General features: G+C 40.1%; 1 protein-coding gene across 5 annotated transcripts; it reads left to right on the forward strand.

The window, feature by feature from the left end:
- Positions 1–3,070: 3,070 nt before the first annotated feature.
- Positions 3,071–21,764, forward strand: MKI67 (marker of proliferation Ki-67). 5 transcript variants are annotated; one of them, XM_014945348.1, is made up of 17 exons: positions 3,072–3,121; positions 4,177–4,296; positions 5,706–5,787; positions 5,869–5,984; positions 6,486–6,555; positions 7,414–7,492; positions 8,508–10,007; positions 10,317–10,549; positions 11,341–11,764; positions 12,557–12,672; positions 12,865–13,036; positions 13,203–13,337; positions 14,022–14,436; positions 14,617–15,238; positions 15,475–15,550; positions 16,435–19,515; positions 21,110–21,764. In XM_014945348.1, exons 2-17 carry the CDS (start codon positions 4,205–4,207, stop codon positions 21,244–21,246), a joined length of 7,350 nt encoding a protein of 2,449 aa, XP_014800834.1. In that variant the 5' UTR covers positions 3,072–3,121; positions 4,177–4,204; the 3' UTR covers positions 21,247–21,764. The 5 variants fall into 5 exon arrangements, with proteins under 5 accessions (XP_014800829.1, XP_014800831.1, XP_014800832.1 ...); XM_014945343.1 differs by having other exon boundaries at positions 3,071–3,121; positions 14,022–15,238; XM_014945345.1 differs by having other exon boundaries at positions 3,071–3,121; positions 7,429–7,492; positions 14,022–15,238.
- Positions 21,765–22,629: the final 865 nt, after the last annotated feature.

Raw genomic sequence — 22,629 nt, forward strand, 5'->3', positions numbered from 1 at the left:
CAGAGTGAGGTTGATGGTTGTACTCGATCTTAAAGGTCCCTTCCAACCCAGACAATTCCATGGCTCTATAATGATAGCACCAAATTGCTGAGCTCACTTTGATCAAATGTTGGCTGAGACTGTAATGAATTAAGCTTTCAAAGAACTTTTCTGGTATAAACTGTTTGGTTTGGATACATTGTTCAGGTATAAATAGATCGTAAACCCCCCCCAGGAAGGATCTGACTTTAATATCTGTTTATTGGCAGTGATACTCAGTGTCAGAATTCTGATTTTGTCTGAATACTTTACGTCTAAACACAAGATTGTCCAGTAGCAAAAAGCTCTCGTGACAAGCTGAAGGTATGATAATAAGGTCATGACTTAATATGCTGAACTAAATTAAAACCCCACCAAAGCTTATAAAATAGACTTCAGAGTAATTTAATTCAAAGGGAAAAAATAGCATTTAAAGAGCTGCTTATATCTAACCGTATCACATCTAAAGTACCCTAAAGTCATCATACCACAGAAAATAGTATTTGAGGCGAACTAGATAATTAAATAAAGTAGTAGCAATATCAAAAGGAGTTCTGCTTTGTGAAAGAGCTGAATTTTATCCCTTGAAGCACAAAAGGCTGGATGACCTTGTAAAAGGCCTTTCTCACTTTGTATCTCTTCCCCCCCACCCACACAAAGAACTTTAACTTGGAATTAAGGTCACCAGATACCATATCTCAGTACTGCAAATTTATTATAAAAGTTTAAAAAAATCAGGCATCGCTCAACAACTTGTCTATTTTCCCTTGGAGTTTCCATCTTGAGGGGGGTGGAAACTGTAAAAGTGTGATGTTGGGGAAGAAGGAAAGGGATTGAGCAAGGCTGGTTTTGCTGTAAATGAATTATGGTAAAAGTAAGGTTTGCTTTTTGAAGGAGTCTGGTAACTGAGATGTTTTAGCTTTGTATGTCTTTGATAATATGGTGTGTATCAAAAATACCGTGAAAGTTGGAGCCCACACTGCTCCTTCAGGAGACTTCCCGTGGTCATCTTAAAAACAGAAGTGTTAGTTCTCAGTTTATGGTTGGTAGCTAGGAAGTAGAGAGGAAAAATATCCAAAATTCAAACATATTTATGTGTATTATTCAGGGTATATTCTAAATATAACCTGCAAAAGTAAATTGCTCTCCCTCTTTTTTTTTTTTTTTTGAAATTATTCACATTTTCTGAAGTGCTTTGTTTTTGTGCTTATTGTAAATTCCTATAACTTCTCCAGCTACAGACGTTAATTTGGCTTAGATATTTTTTTTGAGGTTTCAGGTTAATTTGGCTTAGATTTTTTTTTTTTTGAGGTTTCAGCCAGTCTGAGCAAACGGATGCCAAAAGAGCAGTCTTCCTCCCTGTCCCCCTCAATATTGTCTCCCCGGGGAGGGGAGGAGTGGTGTCACCTCAGTCTTCACCTGGCAAATCCCTGCTCCCTTGGGTTTTAAGCACTTTCCTACACCCTTTCATGGGGGTGAAAACAGCACCTTCTGATCTCTCTTCTAGAAGTCCAAGAGCTTTCCTGAGTCCCTTGGACATCAGAAAGAATGAGAAAGCAAAGAAGGAGCTTTTAAAACTTAATGTTGTGCATCACATAGAGGAGACTCTGGAGAATAAAATGAGGCGGCTGGGGCCTGTATTTTGTAATTTCAGACCACTGGTATAAATGTTCAAGCTCTAGGAACGTAAAGATGGAAGCTATATAGTCTCAGCATAATCTGCATACATTTTTAAAAAACATTTTGAAAAGGTATCTCGTGTATTCTGGAGAGGGCTATGGTTAAAAGCCTTTACAATCTGAAAAGTGTTTCTGATCTGAGATTATATTCAAAGGTGCCTTCCTCTCCTTGGCTGTTTTTAAATGATGGCTCCTTCTCATTTTTAATACTGAGACATTATCATCTCATTGCTTGGAGATGAATTTTTAAATATATAACACGTAGTAGCAGTTTCAAATATATGTCTGATAAGGATGAGGAGGACAATGATATGGGATTTGTTTAGGAACAAAGCTCTTTCCACCTTTGCGTGACTGAACTAAATTCTGATTTCTTGCCAGTTGTTCTTTTTCTTTAACTTTTTCTTCTGCCTTCGGAGAGAGAGCAGCACAAAGAGTGTTTGTCTCGATTCTGTGTCATCCCCACCCTCAAATTCGAGTCTTAGCAATGGATTCCTGTCAGGGAGCAGAAGCAGGAATCAGTTTTTGTAGTTAAATGAAGACGGCTGGTTAAAATGGAGTTAAAAGTTCTGGTTTAGTTTTCACTGCTGCTTTTCTCTCCCTCATCCTTGCTCCTTTTTTTTTTTTCAGTTTTAGGAGTATTTTAACAAAAAGACCAGTGCAGAAAACAGATAGGAAACTCTTAAATTGGTTTAGAAAGCAGCTTCTGAAGTTATGCTGAAGTCGTATAAACTGATTCAGGACCTTTTCCGAACCTAAGGAGTTCTTTTAAGCTTCAAGCAACGTTAGTAACTAAAGAAGAGCGTTTCTGGGGCCCAGCTGAGGCCGTTCCCTCACAGCGGCGCCGCCGAGGCCTGCCCGGGCCGAGGCCTTCCCTCCTCTGAGGGGAGCCTTTCTCGGTCTGAGGGGAGGAGGAAGGTTCAGGCGGGAACCGCCCTGGGGCGGGAGCGCCGGCGCCTCCATTTGAAATCAAACCGCCTCCGCCCTCCCCATTGGGCGCGCCGCGCGTCCACGTGACCGCCCTTCCGCCAATCGCCGGCTGTCGCGCGCCTTTTCGAACCAAACGTCCGTCCCGTCAGTTCGGTTGCTGTATTTCTCCTTCCGCCAAGCAGGTACCGGTTAAGGCTAAAAAAAGTCCCGCCGCCGCGGGCGCACCTGTCCCGGCCGGCCGGGCTCGGTGTGTCCCCTCAGCCATGGCAGCTGTCTCCGAGTGAGGGTGGCGGCGGTTCCGGGGTTGTCTGTACGGCCGTCCGTGCTCTTGTTTGGGTGCGGCGCAGTGATACGGCCGGGGGTGCGAGGGTCCGGCGCGCGCGGGAAGGCTCAGTCGGCGCCGAGCCCTGTCAGGCGGGGGCGGGCGGGCGGGAGGGGGCCGCGCCGCTGCCGCCATTTCAGCCCCTCAGCGGGCTGCCAGCGCAACGACCGAGGTAGGAGGTGTCCGGGCCGCCGCGGTGCTTGGGGATGAGGAGTTGCGGGGGGAGTGCGGCTTCGTGGGGAGGAAGAGACGCGTCCGCCCGGCCCGATTCCACCCTCACCCCTTTCGTGGAGGGGGGGATCGGGCCGGGCGGACGCGGCTCTGAGGGGAGTTGGGCTGATTTGTCCCCCTTGGGGCTCGTAGTTCGGCTTCTGCGGCTCGTGTGGCGGGTTTGGCTTGTAGGAGTTGGTGGCAACTGTGAACAGGGCGCTTTGGGTAAGGAAAGCTGGAGGCTGTCGTTTGCTGTAACGTACGGGTAAAGGCTTTTCTTAAAGGCGTTGTCAAACTTCGTCCTCGGGTGTGCTTTGTTTTTCTTCAACAAGTATTTTATCCCGTGAAATCGAGCAAAAAAGTTCAGAGGGGTCGCTCTTAACTACATTACGTCCCTTGTTTTTAGCTTGAGGCTTTCAGCTGTGCAGTATTTCGTAGTTCATGCTATATGTGCTTTTTCCAGCCCTCTTTTCGGGTGTCTTCTGCGAGTGCCCCTTCCTGGCAATGCCACTATTTCCTCCTCCTTCAGAAGGGTACAGTGCAGTCTCTGTTTACTTTAAAATCGAGTCTAAGACTTTCCATGTGGGTAGGAGCGTGTGTAATGTCTAGATTTGGGCGAGGGGGAGTGGTGATTTAACTCAAAATAGTTTTAAGTTGCTTATGAGATGAAACACATCATGTGTCAGAGGCTCTGCTGGGTAGCAGATACCTATTGCGTATGTACAAGTGGTATCAACGCGTTTGTAGGAGCATGTGATGATTGCTCCTGCCAACCTGTATAAACTTTAGTTTCTCCTAATAACGCAGTGCCTTTAACCTCCCGTTTAGGATGCCACTGGCTGCTCATGCTAAATAGTTACCAGTTTTCTACAGAAGCAATATGTAAATGCACTGAGATTCTTCTGTTGTACGTTGGAAAATGTCACTTTGGACAGAAGTAAAAAAAAATTACCTTGATTTACTTTCATAAATATGTGAAGCGTTATTTGGATGAGTACTTTTGACGTTCTTTTATAGGTAAGATTCCTTACGTTTGAATTTGAAGATGCCGCTCTTTGGGAATATTGTTGTAATCAAACGGAATGGGACTGATGGAATTACTTTCCCGCTCACTGCAAGTTCTTGTTTATTTGGAAGGTGAGAATTAATTGAGTACTTGCCTACATCAAAATAACGTTAGTGGTATTTTTCCTGCAGATTTTTTAATACTTATTTGCAAAAATAAATACTTGTTTATTTGGGAATGATGTTCAGGGGAAGGAAGGGGATGTTGGACTAAGGTTGATTGTAAGACTAGAAAGCTGAACTTCATATTTGTTAACTGCTTTTTAGCCCTTTCCTTGCCAGAGTTACCTTTTTTTAATGATTTTATTTTTACATATCTGGCCAAAGGAAAACCTGGGGAAGGGATTGAAAGTAATGCACAGTTGACAAGCCAGTGATGGTGGCATTTAGTCTAGAGGCAGTTTCCAGATAATTTACGAGTGAAGAGCAGTGAAGCACGTGGCTTGTATCGGACCATCTTCATTAATCAGTGCTCTTGGCATTTTATTTTTTTTATTTTTTTATTTTGCTTCTCCAAAACCTCAGTAATGGAATACATCAGCCAATATCTGGAATTAATATTAAAAATGAATAAGAACTTTTACCTTCTTCTCCAATCTTGAAACTTAATTTGACTTACACAGTTGAGTGATAGTGTGTCTTGAGCTTGATCCAGGTATTTTACATTAATAAATAACATTAATATACCTGGGTGTTACGTGTGAAGACTTGACTAGATGATCTTACTATAAGTAGGCCTCAAATAAAATGTTTTTACTTCTCATACACTAGGTCTGTTCAGCACTTTATTGGCTGGTAGATATCTTAAATAGCTGTAATTATTCAATCCAGAATTGAGAGTCTATGGGGGGCACTCCCGGGTCAATAACGCTGGTGTTTGGCTGTAGCAGAGCTGCTGGATGGGTGATAGTTCATGGCACAAACATAAATTTCTGCCAGTTGCAGCAGTGAGAAGTGTCGGGTACTTCTGTGAACAGTACCTCTGGTATGATAGCAGATGTGTTTGCTGCCCAAGACATACTGCATGGCAAAAGTGTTAGAGATTAGCTTTAAAAAAAAAAAAGCTGAAGTTTGTACACTTAGAAACCCAGCTTTCACTTACTAACAGCTTTTAAGAAGGTAGAAGTGTCTAATATTCCACAGGTTTTTGGCAACTTGCAAGTCAGGAAAGGGGTTATCTCAAACCACCAGATGTCTATTATAGACAGGTGTCTTCTGGCTTGTCAACTGCTTTTTTCACAATTTTGGTATTCCACGTGTTTTTTCCGGTAGGGATTCTCTGAGGTAGAAGTGTGAACTCCTGTTACTGCTCGCCACAGTTGAAAGACTTAGTCCATTTTCATCATATTACCAAATTTAAGAGAGTATCATGCTGCTGTACCATTATTACCTGAAAAGTTGGGAGATCACCTAATTCTATAGCAGTCAGATTTTTACATCTTTTGTGTGTCTTGGAACTCAAATTGTATTTTCACCCACAGGAGAACAGAATGTGATATTCGCATCCAATTGCCTCAGGTCTCAAAAGAACACTGTAAAATTGAAGTAAATGAAAACAAGGAGGTAGGAAACACATATTTTAATGATATATGCATTGCTTCGTTGCATCTCAGCAGGCCACTGAAATGTTGGTTTTATTTTTAGGCAATATTGACTAATTTGAGTACAGTAAATCCTACACAGCTGAACGGTGGTTGTTTCCAGCAGCCTGTACCTCTGAAGCACGGCGACGTGTTAACCATTATTGATCGTTCTTTCAGGTAAGTGTGGATGACAAAGTTTTAATGCCTCAGTCCTAGAAGGTGTTCTGAAGGCAAACAGTTCAGCTTTGTGGACACTCGGTCTTAGTGCTGTTTGAAGATACAGGAAACGGCTGTAGATAAAGGGGAAAAACTAAAATGTCCTTTTACTATCTTCAGAAACAGCAGTTAATCCAATTTATTTCATATTTCTTTACAGAGTCTTAGAGAATTTCTTCAGAAGGCAGGATTGCTTAAAGATATTTTTTTCCTTATCTCTTATATATTGCATTAAACTAAAGCAATAAAGATAGAATTGTCTAGAGAGATCATTTTGATTTTGCTTTAAGGGTAGTCAGTTTTAGGGGAAAACTTAAATGTATTTTCATTTACAGGCTTTAAAAGAGATACGTGTGTATTGTTGGGAGTGGACAACTATTGCTAGGCCATTTATCTTAATAATGGGAATTTAGTTATCTGGTTGACAAAAAGCTATTGTCTTTTTTTAAATATTTCTTCCAGATTTGAATATCCTCACCCATCAACTCCAAGGAAGAGACGTTCTAGGACTCCAAAAGATGAAACGCTGCAGGTAATTTTGTGGCAATTTGTTACAAAACATTAGTCATAGTGGTGATATGGTCTCCTGTTTCCTTATTCTGATTTCTTACTTGGAATATTCAATTTTTCAGCTATAGGCCCCTTTTCTGTTTAAAAATGCAAGTAAACTCCTCTAGATAAATACTTTTAAAAAAAATTAATAATTTATTAATTTTAGACTTACAGTTTCTGGTAATAGACACTTAATAATCTGTGATGTTACTAGTACAGGTAAGCTATTAAAAATTAATCCTTAGCTTTTTCAGAGAGAGGATGGGCTGCAGGAAATGCAGAGCACGGGCATTGGATATTCTTGTACTTTAAATGGGGAAGTTTGCCCCAGAGAATAAGCATTCTTTTTTTTCCAAAATAATGTGCTATTCTGTGTGCTGGTATGGTAATGTTGGAATTTATAAATATCAAACTAAGCCTATCTTTTAATTATTGATTTTCATTAGTTTCTTTTTTTTTGTTTGCAAAACTTTCTCCTCTAAAGGGGATAGTGTTAGTTTGTGAGTACTGTGGCTATTGAAAGTTTTGGGTTTTTCTATGTTATGGTTCTCTTATTTAAATAAAAATCTTCCACTAGGTCTGGATTCCAATGTGCTTGTATATATTCTTATGCTACAGCTGCTTTTAGAGCTAGTAATTTCAGTGATAAAACAAGATTTCAACTCGTGCTTTCTGTGGCCTCAAATGTGTATTGGTCAATGTTTGTAAGTTTTGAAATATTCTAGGATTTCATTTGAGTGCTTTTAGTAAACAATGTATATGCTTTTTATAAATCTAGTGTTTTTCAAAGTAGAGTAAAATATTTGTTGCTCTGCTGTAATATTGTACAAATTTACAGGTTCTTCATGTTCAGCAGGTGGCAGAAGTGGAATCATTTCACCAACAACCTTCAGGACCTAAAAGTCCTCGTGCTTCAGGTTGGTACCTGGGTTATGGGGGCTTTGTTTTCTTCTTCTCCCTTAACTGCATTTATTCTTAGCATAAGGGGAAATACAAGGTTGAAAAGAGGAAAAGAAATGTATTTTAAGACTTTCCAATCTGAGTACAATACCCCTTGTTGTGGCAGTGCACTGCCTTACCATACTTACATGCTGTGGTTTACCAAAGCTAAGTCCTGCCGGGAGAAACCAGTTTAATTGTGTCCTGACACATGGGCAGTAACAGCCTGGAATTGGCAAAATCCAGATATATTTCTTTAAATGATTTGTGCAAATCCAGTTTATGAAGATTGTGGCTAAGAAGGGAATAAAGTGCACCAGCTTTGTAAGTGCAATACAAATGCCAGTTGAAACTGATAGGTGAAGTAGATCCTTTTGAGCAGACAATGCATTATCTCATGTAGTCTTTCCTAGGAAGAAATTGAAACAGGTATAATTTTGGAGATACATAGGAAGGGTTAATTTTGCTGACTGAAATAATAGTTTACAATACCTGTGTTGTGTAGACCCAGTAAAAATCTTCTGTATCTACAAAGTCTGGATAGTTAAAGACCCTGGACCGGTTAAATGCCAGGACTTCTCCTTCCCATCCTTCCTGTCTTAATTAATGGTGCTGTCATGGGAAGGTCCAGGGTTTGTTGGAGGCTCTTTATGTACAGAATTCTGTGCTCATAGATTTGTTTTGTGGCAGCCCTGAAAGATGTACATGAGCCATTGATTCTTAAGAAAAACAAAAGCATGAAATACCAAGTGTCTTACCTGAATATGGCATAAATTCCAGATTACAGCTTGAACATTTCAATACTAATGCTTCTATTAGGAGAGAAATTGTTAGTGTTAACAGAGCTTTATTTACAGTGCTGTGTCCTGACCATCTCAGGAGAGGAAAGGAAGGAATGTTTATCTGTATTTATGGAACTCCTATTTTAGTTCTGCAATTTTTAGGTAAATCTGCATCTGTATTACTTTTTGGTTTGTTTTGCTTACTTTGTAGATAAAGCTGAGCGTGAAGAAAAAAATGCCAACGAAATTAAACAAAGTACAGAGGAAAATATTTCCAAATCTTTACCCATCAACAAGCTACAAACACCCAAATCTTCCTACAGAATACATCAATCTATTAAAAAGCAAAATGAAATGTCTCCCTTTACTAAACTCTATGAAAAACTGAAGCAAGAGATGAAAGTGAAAAAATCTCTGCAAGAGGGAAATGCGTCTCAACAAGCTGCAAAAGAAGATGGTAAGAGAGTTCCTCTAGAACCAAGCGCTCAGATTTCATCGTGGAGTTGTGTTATTGATCTGGGAAGCCTGATGAAGGAAAAAGAAATAGGCAGAAGTGACAAGATTGAAGAATGTAAAATAACAATGAGGCCGGAAGCAATGGGTTCGGAACTTAACCAGAGCTCAGCTGTAGGAGGTGCCACCAAGAGGAGTCTTCCTAGAAGTCCTCGAACTCCTGTTTCAAAGAAGGGGTTGAGAGATACTGGTAGAAGCCTCTCACAGGGTCACAAGGAGATAAGTACAGCACAAGAATCTAAAGGTACCGAAGTTACACCCAAACCCAGCAAGGAGAATGATGGAAATGCAGTGTTTTTACTGAATCAGTGCTCTATAGAACGCTTGGGCTGTGCAGACAGAATACACAGCTCTGCAATAGCATTAGGTAAACTGGTACAAACAACTAAAACGACAAATGTTGCTGAAGTTGATAAATATGTTCTGTCTACACCAACACCCACAAGGAGGAGTCCTCGGTCTCCTTTCACACCACCTACCAAAGAAATTAGTGGAATGAATCCGTTAAATACTGATACTCCAACAACTGGACGACGTGTGTCGTTGCAACGGAAGTCCCTTTCAGAAATGTCAGCTGGATCTCAAAGGGAAGCTTCACTGTGCAGAAATGACAGCCTCAACCAACTGCCTTTGGCAGAAAGTAAATGCTTGAAACAAAGACGAAGTAGCAAACAACATACACCAAAAGCTGTAAAAGAAGAAGTGCTGAAAGAAATTTGTGATCAGGCAAACTTTGGTAACTCGAAAGAGGGACATCCTGAAACTCCTGTCTCTCTTTCCAAGAGTTCCAGAAGAAGTAACAGGCGAAGCAAAGAGTTATCAAACAGAAGTGTCTGTTCAGAGACACTGGCTTCAGAAGAGTTAACATCAGAACTGGCATCTCCTGCTGGTCAGAAATCTGAGTCTGGAAGAAAAAGAGGTGGGCGAAGGACCTCTGGCCTGCTGATGGAAAAACCTTTGGAGACAAGTGTCAGACAAGAAGATCACGATAAGATGACAGACAGAAAAGACAGTGGAGCTAAAGAAGAGCTGGCCTCAAAGGGGGATCATCAGAAACAAGACCTGGAAGATGCCAGTGTTATAAGGCCTCAGAGATTGTCATCAAAGAGAAGGTCTTCTGGAAGTCCTGCTGTTCTGAAGGACAAGGAGGGTGTCTCGGAACTGAAGGTTTCTGGCCTGTTGCCTGGAGAAGACTCAGGTAAAGATCTTCAATCCCCTGCCTCACTGGGTTTGTACTTGGGAAATTCTCATAGCGTTTTTATGAGAAATTTTCCACTTAAATAAACCAGAACTCATTGCTGACGTGTTAGTTCTGAAATATTTATCATGTAAACACAATTTATCATAAAAATACATTGTAATACAGAAAAAAGTTTACTCAGCTGAATTTATTTCTCTTTATGGTAATTACCTTCTGATATGTTTCCAACTCTAAAATGCACTGTTTTCTGTTGATGTTGACTTGGATTCTTGGACATACAGAAATATTTTCTATTGTTCTTTTTAGACAAGACAAGAAGAGTCTCTCAGAAGAGGAAAATTGGTGATGTGCTGCCTCAGCCTCTAGGAAAAAGAAAGCGAGTGTCTTTTGGTGGGCATCTGAGTCCAGAACTTTTTGATAAAAGTTTGCCTCCCAACTCCCCCCTTAAAAAAGGTGCGATTCCTGCCCGGCTGAGCCTGCCCTTCGGAAACTCCCCTCGTGCTGTGCTGAAAAAGGGACTGAAGGACTTTGCAGTGCAGGTAAATGTTAAAGACCAGTGAAGTTGCGAAGACAGTTAATGTGAACAGAATTTATAACTTCAAGAGACTTCTAAAAATTCATTAAAAATTAGTAGTAAACCTTGTTAGATGCGAAGTGGAAATTGTAATTGCAAATTAAAATTGTATTTGAAATTGGCAAACTTCGAGACTTCTAAAAATTCATTAAAAATTAGTAGTAAACCTTGTTAGATGCGAAGTGGAAATTGTAATTGCAAATTAAAATTGTATTTGAAATTGGCAAATTTTAATATGCTTTTTTTAACTTCTCCATTCAGCTTACCCTTTATATCTACCCCTCTTTGTACAGAAGGTGTGTTTTTATTCACCTCATGATGTTGCTCCTTCACATGCAGATGCAGGACTGTATTTGTGTTTAGCAGCAGCACCTACAGAACAGAGATCAGTAGTTTCTTGGCAGAATGTGCAAACATAGTTTGGCTACAAGCTTGAAAACATTTACTGTTGATTTAAACTAGTTAATTTAAACTAGTTAAAACTGGTGTACTTGATGTGAACAGGACTTTTTGACTGAAGTAGAATTATAAAATCGGTTGATTTCTTCAACTGGATTTGCATGTGTTTTGTGAGACTGTTTTGAAATTTAAACATTAAACTTGTAACAAGTTTTAAGGCTTTTTCAAATGATCTGAGGGTATTTTTATACTATTGTATTTACTGTCAGAGATGGAGATGAGCATTTGTAGTTCAGGGATGTGCAGGAACGTTTTATCTTTATTTATTTTTGTTGTTTTGTTTTGGTTTTTTCCCAGGAACTTTCTGAACATTTGCAGAAAGAAAAAACGTCACCAAAACCTTTGCCAGCCCAGAAGTCCCCGACTGCCTCATCCCCTGCCTCTGGGAAGGCAGCACCTACGTTTACTTGGGGCTCCCCAGCACCTTCCAGAAGAGGACGATTCTCCATTTCTCACATCACACCACCCTTACCCATTGCAGAAGAGAAGGATGCTGGTGAGGAAGACATGGATACGAAGGAGAAAAATGGTGCCCGAGTGAGAACACCTAAATCTCCTCGCATTAACCAAGATGATAAAACCATTTTAATGGCCACACCTGACAAATCAAGGAGAAGTTCACAACTTGCTTTGAAGGTCACACCCATGAAGAGGAGAAGTGGGGCTGTGGCAGTGATCAATGCAAAAAGAAGAAGTGGTGCCTCTAGCGCCAATTTACTAGGTTTGTTTCAGCAGTTAATTTTTAATATTAATTTTAATGCTTTAAAATACATTAACAAAACTGAAGTAGGGTTATTTCATTCTGCAGAGGCCACCGAGTGATTGGTGTATTTCTGATGGTGGTCGGACTTGTTGGAAACAACGGGGAATTGCAGTGTGTTACATCCTCTTGTACTTATAAAGCAAATTACTAAAATGTATTTAAACCCCTAATGTTCAGAAGTTGAAAAATGGTAGCATTCAGGTAATTTTTGCAAAGCAAAAAAGCAAAAAAAAAAGCAATTGTGATCCTTCGAGTCTTTCAAGTTCAAGTAGTTTTGAACTAAAGTGAATTGTATCAGTTATACTGATTTTCGTTTGAAAATGTGCACTTTATAGCCATCTTGCTTCAGTTTGTTTTCTTTGTGCACTTTTTTGATACGGAGTGAAGACTGCACTTAACTGTTGACAGTGGTATATAGCAGATATAATTATAGAATTGGGTGTTAATTTGAATATTTTGAAAGTGAACATTTGGATTTGAATGTTGAACAGTACTTTGAAATAATTTGAAAAGCATGTTTTGCTGTGGAAGCCATACTGGGTTCTGGGGCACTTGCTGAACTCCAGCTGAAATTGGTCTTCCTTTTAAAAGCATTTCACAGAGCATGTTAGTGTAGGTGTTGTCAGATGATGTAACAACCACTTTCCTGTGGGTGACTTCAGCAAATCCACTGGAATCATCAAGAAATAATTATGAATTTCCATTTGTACAGCTGAGAATTGAAGTTGTTATTTCTCTTTTACTTTCTAGTTGCAAAATCTTGGGCAGAAGTGGTGAAATTAGGTGTTGCAAGACCACAATCAAAGACCGTTAAAAAACATGTCCAAAAAGGAAGATCCCTAAAGAAGATACCCAAATCACCAAAGGTATTCTTTTTTTTTTTTCATGTTTCTTTTTCCTTGTTTCTGCATAACTACAAAACAGCTTGTAGGCATTTTTCTTTAGTATGATGTTAAATGGGTGTTGATGTCTTTGTCAGAGTGTGTAAGAAATGTAGATTTTACCTAAAATGAATCTTTGTTTACTAACCCTTTTCCCTTCTTCTTTCCCCTCTGCAGACTCCAGAAAGAAAAATAAAAGGTCATGTTAGTACAGGTCATGCCAAGTCACCTGCTACAATAGTTGTGGGTAGAGCTTACTCCACCACAGTCAGAACAGCAGGACAGGTCCCTAAAGTGGTAAAAAATCCTATTTTGAAGCTAAACATGAACATGGATGAAAGTTTCACAGGTAAGGGTTTTTTTTTAAAGTCTGTTGCTCACTCTGCCAACTGTGTAGTTCTTTTATCAAAGCATAGACTCATTTCTCTGAATATAACAAAGTCTGTTGCTCACTCTGCCATGTGTGTAGTTCTTTTGTCAAAGCATAGACTCATTTCTCTGAATATAATTTATAGGAATGACTGAAATGTTTCAAACTCCAGAAAATAAGAGTGGCAAATCATTACCTTTGGCCGCTGTTCAGAAGACTGATTTTACACCGACCTGTTCTGCAGCAGACATTTCTGAACTGCACACTCCTGAAGAATCTGGTATGTTTGCTATTTGAAAAGAAAGGGAATATTTTGGTGTGTTTAAGGGTAGTGGGGTGTCTGCTACTTGAGACAGTGAGTAGTCTCAGCCTGGGCAAGACTTGATGGGTTGAGGTGAAGCATCTTGCTACCCATAAAAGGATTTTTACCCTGTATTAAAAGACATTTTTGTAGTTCCAGTTAACTTTTCAGTAGGTGTTCTGTTTGGTATGAAACTTCAAGATGTTGAAGTATTGTTTCAGGCAAGTCTTGTGCCTGCATTGTACTTTCTTAATCAGTTGTCTGTGACAGGTCTAAATGCAGTGACAGAGTTTCACGGTGAGGAGAGTTATTGTGTAATCTTGCAGAAAAAGTCCTATTAAATTTTTTTTTTAGAAGGTGGCAGGTTAGAAAGTTTTGAAGGTGTCCATTACCAGCTTTTATTTATCCTTATTTAGTGCTTTCTTCAAACTGGTGGGCGAGCAAACTGGGCAAATAATTGGGCATCAGGCTGGTGGTGGGGTCCCCCAGGGCTCAATTTTAGGGCCAGAGCTCTTTAATGTTTTTATACATGATGCACGCTTCTTGGTTTGTAGAAGGTTCCGGCTGTTGGAATCCATTTTACTTCGTTATGCAGCAATTAGAATACCTGGATTTTCTGCTTAATTCTTTTTCCAAATTACTTAAATCTGCTACTTATTTCAGGAGAGATGTTGGTGTCGCCGTTAAACAGTTCAGATGCTTCAGAACAGAAACAAGATAGTCCAGGCATTCGTCACTTACTGAGAGACAGTGAGGCTCTAAAGTCTATGTTTGATGCAGTATCCACAAAAACTCCTCAAAAAAGAAGAGCCACGCTGGAAAAAAATACTAGTGTGGATCATTTGTTGATAATTCCAGAAAAACAAGCATGTCAGGTGAAATCAGGAAGTAGAAGGAGAACTCCGAAGCAGAAGTTGGAGCCGGTTGAAGTCATGTCAGGTGTCAAGCAGCTTTTCAGGACCCCAGAGCAAAGCCCAGAGCCTGTAGAAGTTTTATCGGGCATTAAGCAGCTCATGAAGACCCCGAAGCAGAAGTCAGAGCCTGTAGAGGTTTTATCGGGCGTTAAGCAGCTCCTGAGGACCCCAAAACAGAAGCCAGAGCCTGTAGAGGCCTTGTCAGGCATCAAGCAGCTCATGAGGACCCCAAAACAGAAGTCAGAGCCTGTAGAGGCCTTGTCAGGCATCAAGCAGCTCATGAGGACCCCAAAACAGAAGTCAGAGCCTGTAGAGGCCTTGTCAGGCATCAAGCAGCTCATGAGGACCCCAAAACAGAAGTCAGAGCCTGTAGAGGCCTTGTCAGGCATCAAGCAGCTCATGAGGACCCCAAAGCAGAAGGTGGAGCCTGTAGAAGCCCTGTCAGGCATCAAGCAGCTCATGAGGACCCCAAAGCAGAAGGTGGAGCCTGTAGAAGCCCTGTCGGGCATCAAGCAGCTCATGAGGACCCCGAAACAGAATCCAGAGCCAGTCGAGGTCCTGTCAGGCATCAAGCAGCTCTTGAAGACCCCACAACAAGAGTCAGAACCCATTTCAGGTGAAGTAGTTGTTAAAAGGTTGCTGGAGACTCCTGTACAAAACCAGGGAGCCGTGGAAGATGTGGCAGGTGATACTGTAATCAAGCAAACGCCAAAGGTGAAATATCAACCAGTAGAAGACATGGTTGGGGTCAGCCGGATTTTCAAGACACCAAAGGAAAGAGTTGAACCCATAGAAAATATGTTTGGTTTTAGTAGATTAGTGAAGACTCCGAAAGAGAAGTATCAACCAGTTGATGATTTTGTGGGTCTGCAAAGGCTTATGGCAGAACCCAGGGAGAAATGTTCTGATTTTGAAGTGGACTACGCTGGAGTTACGGAAATGTTTGATACACCAGAGGAAATTAAGGTAAAACACTTTCTTTAACTTTTGGAAGGAATGTATTTAGACCTTGAAGCCTTAAGTTCGCTTTATTTGTGTGCTAATATAATGACTGTAGTTACAAAACTAAGTTGATTTCATTTTTAGAAAAAAGTTTTAAAGACTTTGTTCAGCTATTACTCTACAATAATTTTGTGTTGCTTGGCTTTGTTATTTTTTGTCCTGTTAGACATGTGTTTATTGATTATTATTTATTCCCTTAGGCCAGATCAGTAAATGTTACGGATTCTAAACGAGAAGATACTGCACCTCCTTGTACTAATTCCAGCCAGAAATTTGGTAAGTAGAAATACTTTTGCTTTAACTAGAGGATAATGAGTATACAAGGTAATATATGTCATTATGAAGTTTTAACATATGTTTTAAAATTCAAAAATACACTGTGCAAAGCAGGCGTGGCTCATGGTACTTGTGCAGTTGTCCTTAGTGGACACCAGGCACTGGAATTCTGTTGTTGGAGAAGTAGGAGTGGAGTAGTGTGTTGGTGAGGTAACGTTGACCTCTCCAAAAAATCAGGTAAAAAAACCTGATGTTAAGGTCTCCACGTAAAATTAGCTTTCTTTGCAAAGACTTTCAAGAATGTAACTTAAACCTGTGAATGTAGAAGTTGGCTAAAATAACAATTTATTTATTAATTTTTAAGTTAAGAACATGAAGTGTGATTTGCTTGAACAAGATGATTCTGTTAGGAAAATCAAAAGTCGCAGATACTTAGATCAGCCATAGTAATATGTAACTTTTGTCTGTTTGTGCTCTCTTTTATGTAAAACCTTTGAATGGGGAAAAAAAACCACTTAAACCTGTGAATGTAGAAGTTGGCTAAAATAACAATTTATTTATTAATTTTTAAGTTAAGAACATGAAGTGTGATTTGCTTGAACAAGATGATTCTGTTAGGAAAATCAAAAGTCGCAGATACTTAGATCAGCCATAGTAATATGTAGCTTAAACCTGTGAATGTAGGAATTGGCTAAAATAACAATTTATTTATTTATTAATTTTTAAGTTAAGAATATGAAGTGTGATTTGCTTGAACAAGGTGATTCTGTTAGGAAAATCAAAAGTCACAGATACTTAGATCAGCCATAGTAATATGTAACTTTTGTCTGTTTGTGCTCTCTTTTATGTAAAACCTTTGAATGGGGAAAAAAAAACTGTTTTAGAAGACAAAGGAAATATTTCACAAGGTGAAGATTCTCAACAGAAGGAATCAGCTAGTGAAGACCAGTCTACCCAGAGATCAACGAGGGGCCGAGCACGGAAGATGGTACATCCTGCTTCAGCAAAGCAGTGTGAAAAGGATTTGAATTTAAAAACCATGCAGAGTCTGGAAAAAACCAGCACCCAAGAGGAGATGAGAGAGATCAATACTTCACCTTCAGTAGCTAAAAATGAAGGAAGAGGAAGGAGAACAAACCGCTGCGTACAAGAAGAAATCGTTTCAAAGCGCCCTGGTCAAGAAAAAATTGAAACTGTTTCACTTGTGGAACCGTGTGGAGCTCCTCAAAGAACAAGAAGAGGTAAAAGGAAAGACCTGAAGGAGTTAGAACATCCGAGTGAGAATCTTGAGTCTTGTGGCAAAGATGCTTCAGTGCTGCAAAAAGAACTTGCAAATAGGAAAGAGACTTTGCAGGAGTGTGGCATCAAGGACGTATTAGAAACTGAAGATGATCCAACGGTGAAGACAGTGAGTGTGTCCAGTAGCATTCAGAGTGAAAATTATCAGCTGCAAACGGGCATAAAAATACCTGAAAACAAATCTGATGGTGGTGGTGTAGAAGGCAGTGAAGAACTGCTTCTGTCACCTGGGAAGAGGGCTAGAGGAGCAAAAAAAGTAGAAAACACAGAACCACCAATTCCACCTAAAAGAGGAAGAAGAGCTAAAAATGATCAAATTAAACAAGCTCCTTTAGAGGACCTTCAGAGGACAACAAGGAGGCTTCGCAGAGACCCTCTGGTGGTACAGGGAGATGGACCGACTTCTGACAAAGCTACTGAGACTGTCACAGCAGAGGGGGCTGAAAATGGAACTAAACTTGATGTAAAGGTAACGGAGAAAAGAGCTAAGTCTTTAAGAAGGGCTAGAAAGCACTCGGCTGAAGTGGAAGCAGACATTTGTGGGATGGCAAATGAAAAGAAAACCGAAAACGTTCAGAAAACTGAGGAAACTTCAGCTGAAACACAATCTCACATCGCAGGTGAGATTAAAATATCTCAGGGAGATGAAACAGAAAACGCTCAGGAAAATCCCACAGAGGCATCTCAAAGAGTAAAGGCAGAGTCACCTTCTGGAGAGACAAACAAAATGCCAGTTCCTGCTCTGAGCCTGGAAGCAAACAGACGTGCAGTACGAGAAACAAACAGAGCTAGAAACAGGAGAGGCAAAAACGGCTCTTGGGAGAAAAAAGCTGATGAATTTGCTGAAGATGTGAATAGCCTAGAACTAATCGCTCCCAAATTGAAGTCAGAAACGGAAAAGGATGAATCTTCTCTCAAAGATTCTCTGAGCTCTGGTTGTGTCAAGGGTCACCAAGTCACGAAGGATCAGAAGGACCCAGCTGGGGCTTCAGTACCTGCTGCAAACGGTAACACTCGTGCTCGTGGCCGTCCAAAGCAGACAAGAAACCAACAGGAAATACTTACACCAAACCAAACTGAAATCCCGCAAGAGAATCCAGCCCCAACAAATGGAACTGCATTTAGAAGAGATAGAGGTAGAAAAGTTACTTTTGACCTCAAAGAGGCCGGTTCCAAAGCGGTTGGAAGGAAAAGGAGTTTAACTGGAGATGACAAAGGAATAACTTACAAAGATGGTCCACGTGAGACTTCAGAAAATCCAGCTTTACAAGTAAGGAGGAGCAGAAGAAAGCAAGTTGATTCTGTGCCACAACCACAAACAGCTCCTTCTGCCTTAGTGGAAAACCAAATATTAGTTGCAGATCATAGTAAAGATGAGGCTTTTGTAGAGGAGCAAGATTCAGCTTTGGAAGCTACTCCCTTATCAGCAGAAGACAATCCACCGAGACGAGGGAGAAGGCGGGAGGGTGCTGCAGCATCACAAACATCTAGATCTCTGTCTGTCAGAAGAAGACGCGGGTTGCTGGAAGGTGAGGATCAAAAGATGGCTGGGAGAGAAGATCAAACCCCAGCTTCAGGAAATAAAACTTTGCAGACGAAAGCAAATGCATCAGGGAGGGACAAAAGGAAGAAGATTGATCTAGCAGCAGAGGCAAAAAGTTCATCTTCTCTCTGGAGAAAATGTGACTCCTCAGAAACTGGTAATAAAGAGGAAAGTGCTAATGAAGAGCAAAACACGCCTTTGGAAACTGTGTCCTGTGCAAAGGAGAAGCCATTAGGAAGGGGCAGAAGGAAAGAAACTGCTCTGGCAGCACACACAACTAACTGCCTTTCTCTTAGAGGAAAACGTGGTTTGGCAGCAGATAGCGGTAGAGAAGAAGCCCCTAAAGATGATCAAAATGTTCCATTAGAAACTTCTGATTTGTCTGTAAAAGAAAATCAGCAGAGAAGAGGTAGAAGGAAAGAAACTGACGTCGTGTTAGAAGCCACAAGTTCTATTCGGGGAAAACGGGGCTTGTCAAAAGAAAGTAGTGGAAGGAATAATAACGGGGAAGCAAAAAAGCTCATTCTGGAAAATTCTACTTCCCAAGAAAAAATGGATCTTTCAGAAGGGAACTCAATGCAAACAATTACTTCACTGGCTCTTGGTTCCACCTCGCTTCAAGGTTTTCCAGAAGGTGGTAAGAACAAAACTCCTGAAGAACAGCAGAGTGAAGTTTTGAATCTAGCTCCATCTGCAAAAGAAAATCCATCAAGAGTGGGCAGAAAGAAAACAATTTCTTCTAAATCTGAAGAAACTGGTTCCACTTCTCTCATGGAAAAGCCCAAAGACCGAGGTCAAAAGAGGATACTTAAAGGTGAAGGTACATCTCTAGAAAGTGATTCACCCCAGGAAAAAACAAGGCAATTGAGGAATAAAAAGAAAAAGGTAGAATCCTCATCAGAGGCAGCTACTTCGACTTCTCGCCATAAAAATGGTGTCTTCTCAGGAAACAGTGAGGCTTCAGAAACTCAAAACGGGTGTTTGACCTCCACTGGTTCCGAAAATAATGATCAGTTTGGAAAAGGGAAAGAGGTTACCCCTGTGCAACAGGCACCTTCCACCTCTCGCAGAAGAAGATGTCAGTTGCCAGCAGATGATGTAGCATGCAAAAAACTAAAATCAGGTGAGGCAAGAATTTGCTTTCTATTTTCTAAGTATAGCTCAGTTATTTATAGATATAACAATAATGTGTACAAAGTTCTAGTGTTACTGTGGGCTGCCGTGCTCTGATACAGGGAGCTCTTCAGTGTAGCAAGAAGACTTACGTAAATAGGTTTTATGTTGTCTTATATAATCAAGATGTTTTTCCTAAGTAGAAGGGATTGGGTTTGTGGGATACAACATTTATTCTTCCTCTGTTGGGATATTCAAATATCTTCCTGCTCTTCTAGAATGCATTCTCACTCAATGCATAACAACAAATTGTAGTTTAAATACAGCAGCTAACTCATGTGCAGAAGGTGGTGGTAACGACAGAACACGATAATTCCATGTTTGTAGCACTCATTGTTCATCTTGCTTTCTCCTAAATGCCATCTAAGCTCCTGCTTTTGTGTCTCTAGGTTTTGGAGGATTTTACCAGCCATCAGCTGTTTTTTGAAGTTGATGCTAAAGGGCTTGAAGTTGTATTTGAGCTAAAAAGACAGCAAAAGTTCCTTGTGTCCCCCACTTCCTCCTTTCCTGTTCTGCTTTCCCCAAACCAATAGAACTCTTGCTGCAGCCATCAGAAATGGTCCCTGGAATTTTCAGCTTGATGTGAGACAACTTAAAAACTACCATGACACAAATAGAAAATATTATCAAATAAATAGGTAAATCAGATAACAATGACTCTTTAGAGCTACATATTGAGGGATTTCCTGCCAAATCTTGTTAAAAACTTTGATTGTGGTTTGTCCATGCCCTTTGGTCCATGTCTCTTTCCCTTTTTTTATCACATATGCTTATCCTCGTATAACACATACATCTGTTTTGCCACGTATCTTCATTTATTGAATTTGCTTTCATTTCCCTTTACATGTTTGCTGTTTCCTGTTTCCTGAAAGGGAATCTATTGACTTGCCAAATGCTTGATTCCTTCTGATGCTGTACTGCCTGCCTGGATGGCTTCTTTTTGGGGAGCTCACCTCACCCCATATGGAATTTAGTGGCAATATCTATGTCTAGTGCTCGGGTTGATGCTTCTCTCTTGGAGCAGACACTTAGGGGGAACAGCCTGGCTTTTCAGCTTTATCTGGACCATAAAACAGTTGCTGTATTTACCTTTTGGCAGGATATTTCTTCGATAACTTTTCTGCGCTACGCAGATACTTAGGGGGAACAGCCTGGCTTTCCAGCTTTATCTGGACCATAAAACAGTTGTTATATTTACCTTTTGGCAGGATATTTCTTCGATGTTGACCATGTTTTAGTTTTCCAGAGCAGTAGAAAGAATTTTAGCTAAAATGGTAGCTAATTGGGTTTGGTGCTCTCATTAATGTTAACCTACTTTCAGAAATAGCTGTAAGTCCTCGGGGATCTCTCTTAAAGGATATTGGATGTGCATAAGGATGGGGTTTGTAACTGGTTTGGTGAATTCATAGATGTAATCTTTGGAATGTAGTCAGAAGGGACATTGCCTTTAAAAACAATCTAACAGAGGATTGAATTTTGTATAAAATGTTTGATTTATGATCCAAATTTACAGTTAATTTTTGTGTGTGTTTGTGTACAAATAGAGAATGCTGAAAATAAATCGCTGCAAAGAGGAAGAAGAAACAGAACTAAAGAACTCTGTGAAGAGGCTGTGAGTGTTGGAGGGACGGACAGGAGGACGAGATCCACCACGAGAGCAAGTGCAAGAACAAGAAAATAGTCCTAACAGTCACAGAACCAGTTTTTAAATCAATTCAGTAACTTAAATTGCAGGGTTTTAAATGTGAATTGATTTGCACTCAGATTTTGTAAAGCAATCACTGCAAAATCCAGCAGCAGATAGCAATACATGTTTGCTCATGTGTTTACAGATACAGCATAGATATTTGTTTGAATAGATTTGTCTATGTGGGCTCTAAACCACAGGGTGCTTGTCCAAAACAGCAAACATAAATCTTTTTGTAACAGTTTTTATCCCTCTTTCTCTGTTAATCAGTGCAGCAGTCAGGAAGCCATATTGCTTTACTGCCACTTTAATTGTAAGCTATTTTCTGCTTAAATTTTCATGTGCTTAAGTCTTTTTTTTTTTTTATTTGCAGTTCTGTAAATATTCTTTAAAAACCTATAGATGTATTAGCAGAAATATGCTGAGATTTTGATAATTTTAAAAAAAAAATCAACTTAAGTTTGTTGTACTTAGAAGTGCAGATTTGTAAGTCATTAAAATTGTTAACAGTTTGGGACTTTGTGTGTTTTCTGTTCTTAAGAACAGTTAAGGATGTGTAATTAATGTCCTCTAACAAGCATTATTTCAAGGATTTATTCTTTCTAACCACAAAGCACTGTTTTGAGAATGTACCCTGGTTCTTCTGCAGCTTCCTCTTACTGTCTTAAATGCAGAAAGGGAGAAAATTCACCTTGGGCATCTAATTATTGTGTGGTATTAAGACCAGAATTCAAAGCCTATTTTTTTATGTCATTTATGAGGAGGTACAGGTGTCTGCAGAAGGACAGTTGGGTGGTGCTGAGGAACATGGCTTTGTGTTGGTTTTTGCTGGTGTTGGGTTGATGGTTGGATCTGAAAAGTCCCTTCAGCCTGGGCAGTTCTGTGTTGTTTGGATGTTCTTGTCAGCAATTCTTAAGTTAATTGTTTGGGTTTTTTTAATATGTGGAATGTGGTTTGTCCATATTCATAGTCTTAAATGCTTTGGGCACGGTATCTGATTATAATGCACTTTATTTTTTTTCTAGACTTCAATCCTAGTGTGTATATTTTAGTAATATTTTGAAATTAGCTTTGTTGCTTCCCACCTGTGTTTGCTTTCCACTGATCACAACCAGTGGATGATCTGTTCCTCTGGAAATAGCAGCAACCTCCAGGCCTTGTATGTGATTAGAGCCAGCACGTGGTGCTGGTTATTGCTATAGGACTGAGGAGTCCTCCTCCAGCTGTGATTTAAGCCTTCCAGATGTGAGAGTCATCTTTACCCAAAATATTTAATTGATTTATCACAGTATTCCCAACTTTCAGGTCATGTAGCTTCATGCATCTTGTCACAGCAGCTGAAGCAGTAGTTCTGTGCTGTCAATTTTCAAGAATTTT

This window comes from Calidris pugnax, unplaced genomic scaffold, assembly GCF_001431845.1.
Source record: "Calidris pugnax isolate Ruff unplaced genomic scaffold, ASM143184v1 scaffold89, whole genome shotgun sequence".
NCBI lineage: Eukaryota > Metazoa > Chordata > Aves > Charadriiformes > Scolopacidae > Calidris > Calidris pugnax.

Bases quoted from the DNA above. Each gene is read 5' to 3' on its own strand.
- MKI67 (XM_014945343.1), top strand. From the start codon at position 4,205: ATGCCGCTCTTTGGGAATATTGTTGTAATCAAACGGAATGGGACTGAT. The intron at 11,765-12,556 runs GTTTGTTTCAGC...TTTACTTTCTAG, and splicing joins CTCTAGCGCCAATTTACTAG to TTGCAAAATCTTGGGCAGAA. The intron at 19,516-21,109 runs GTGAGGCAAGAA...GTGTACAAATAG, and splicing joins ATGCAAAAAACTAAAATCAG to AGAATGCTGAAAATAAATCG.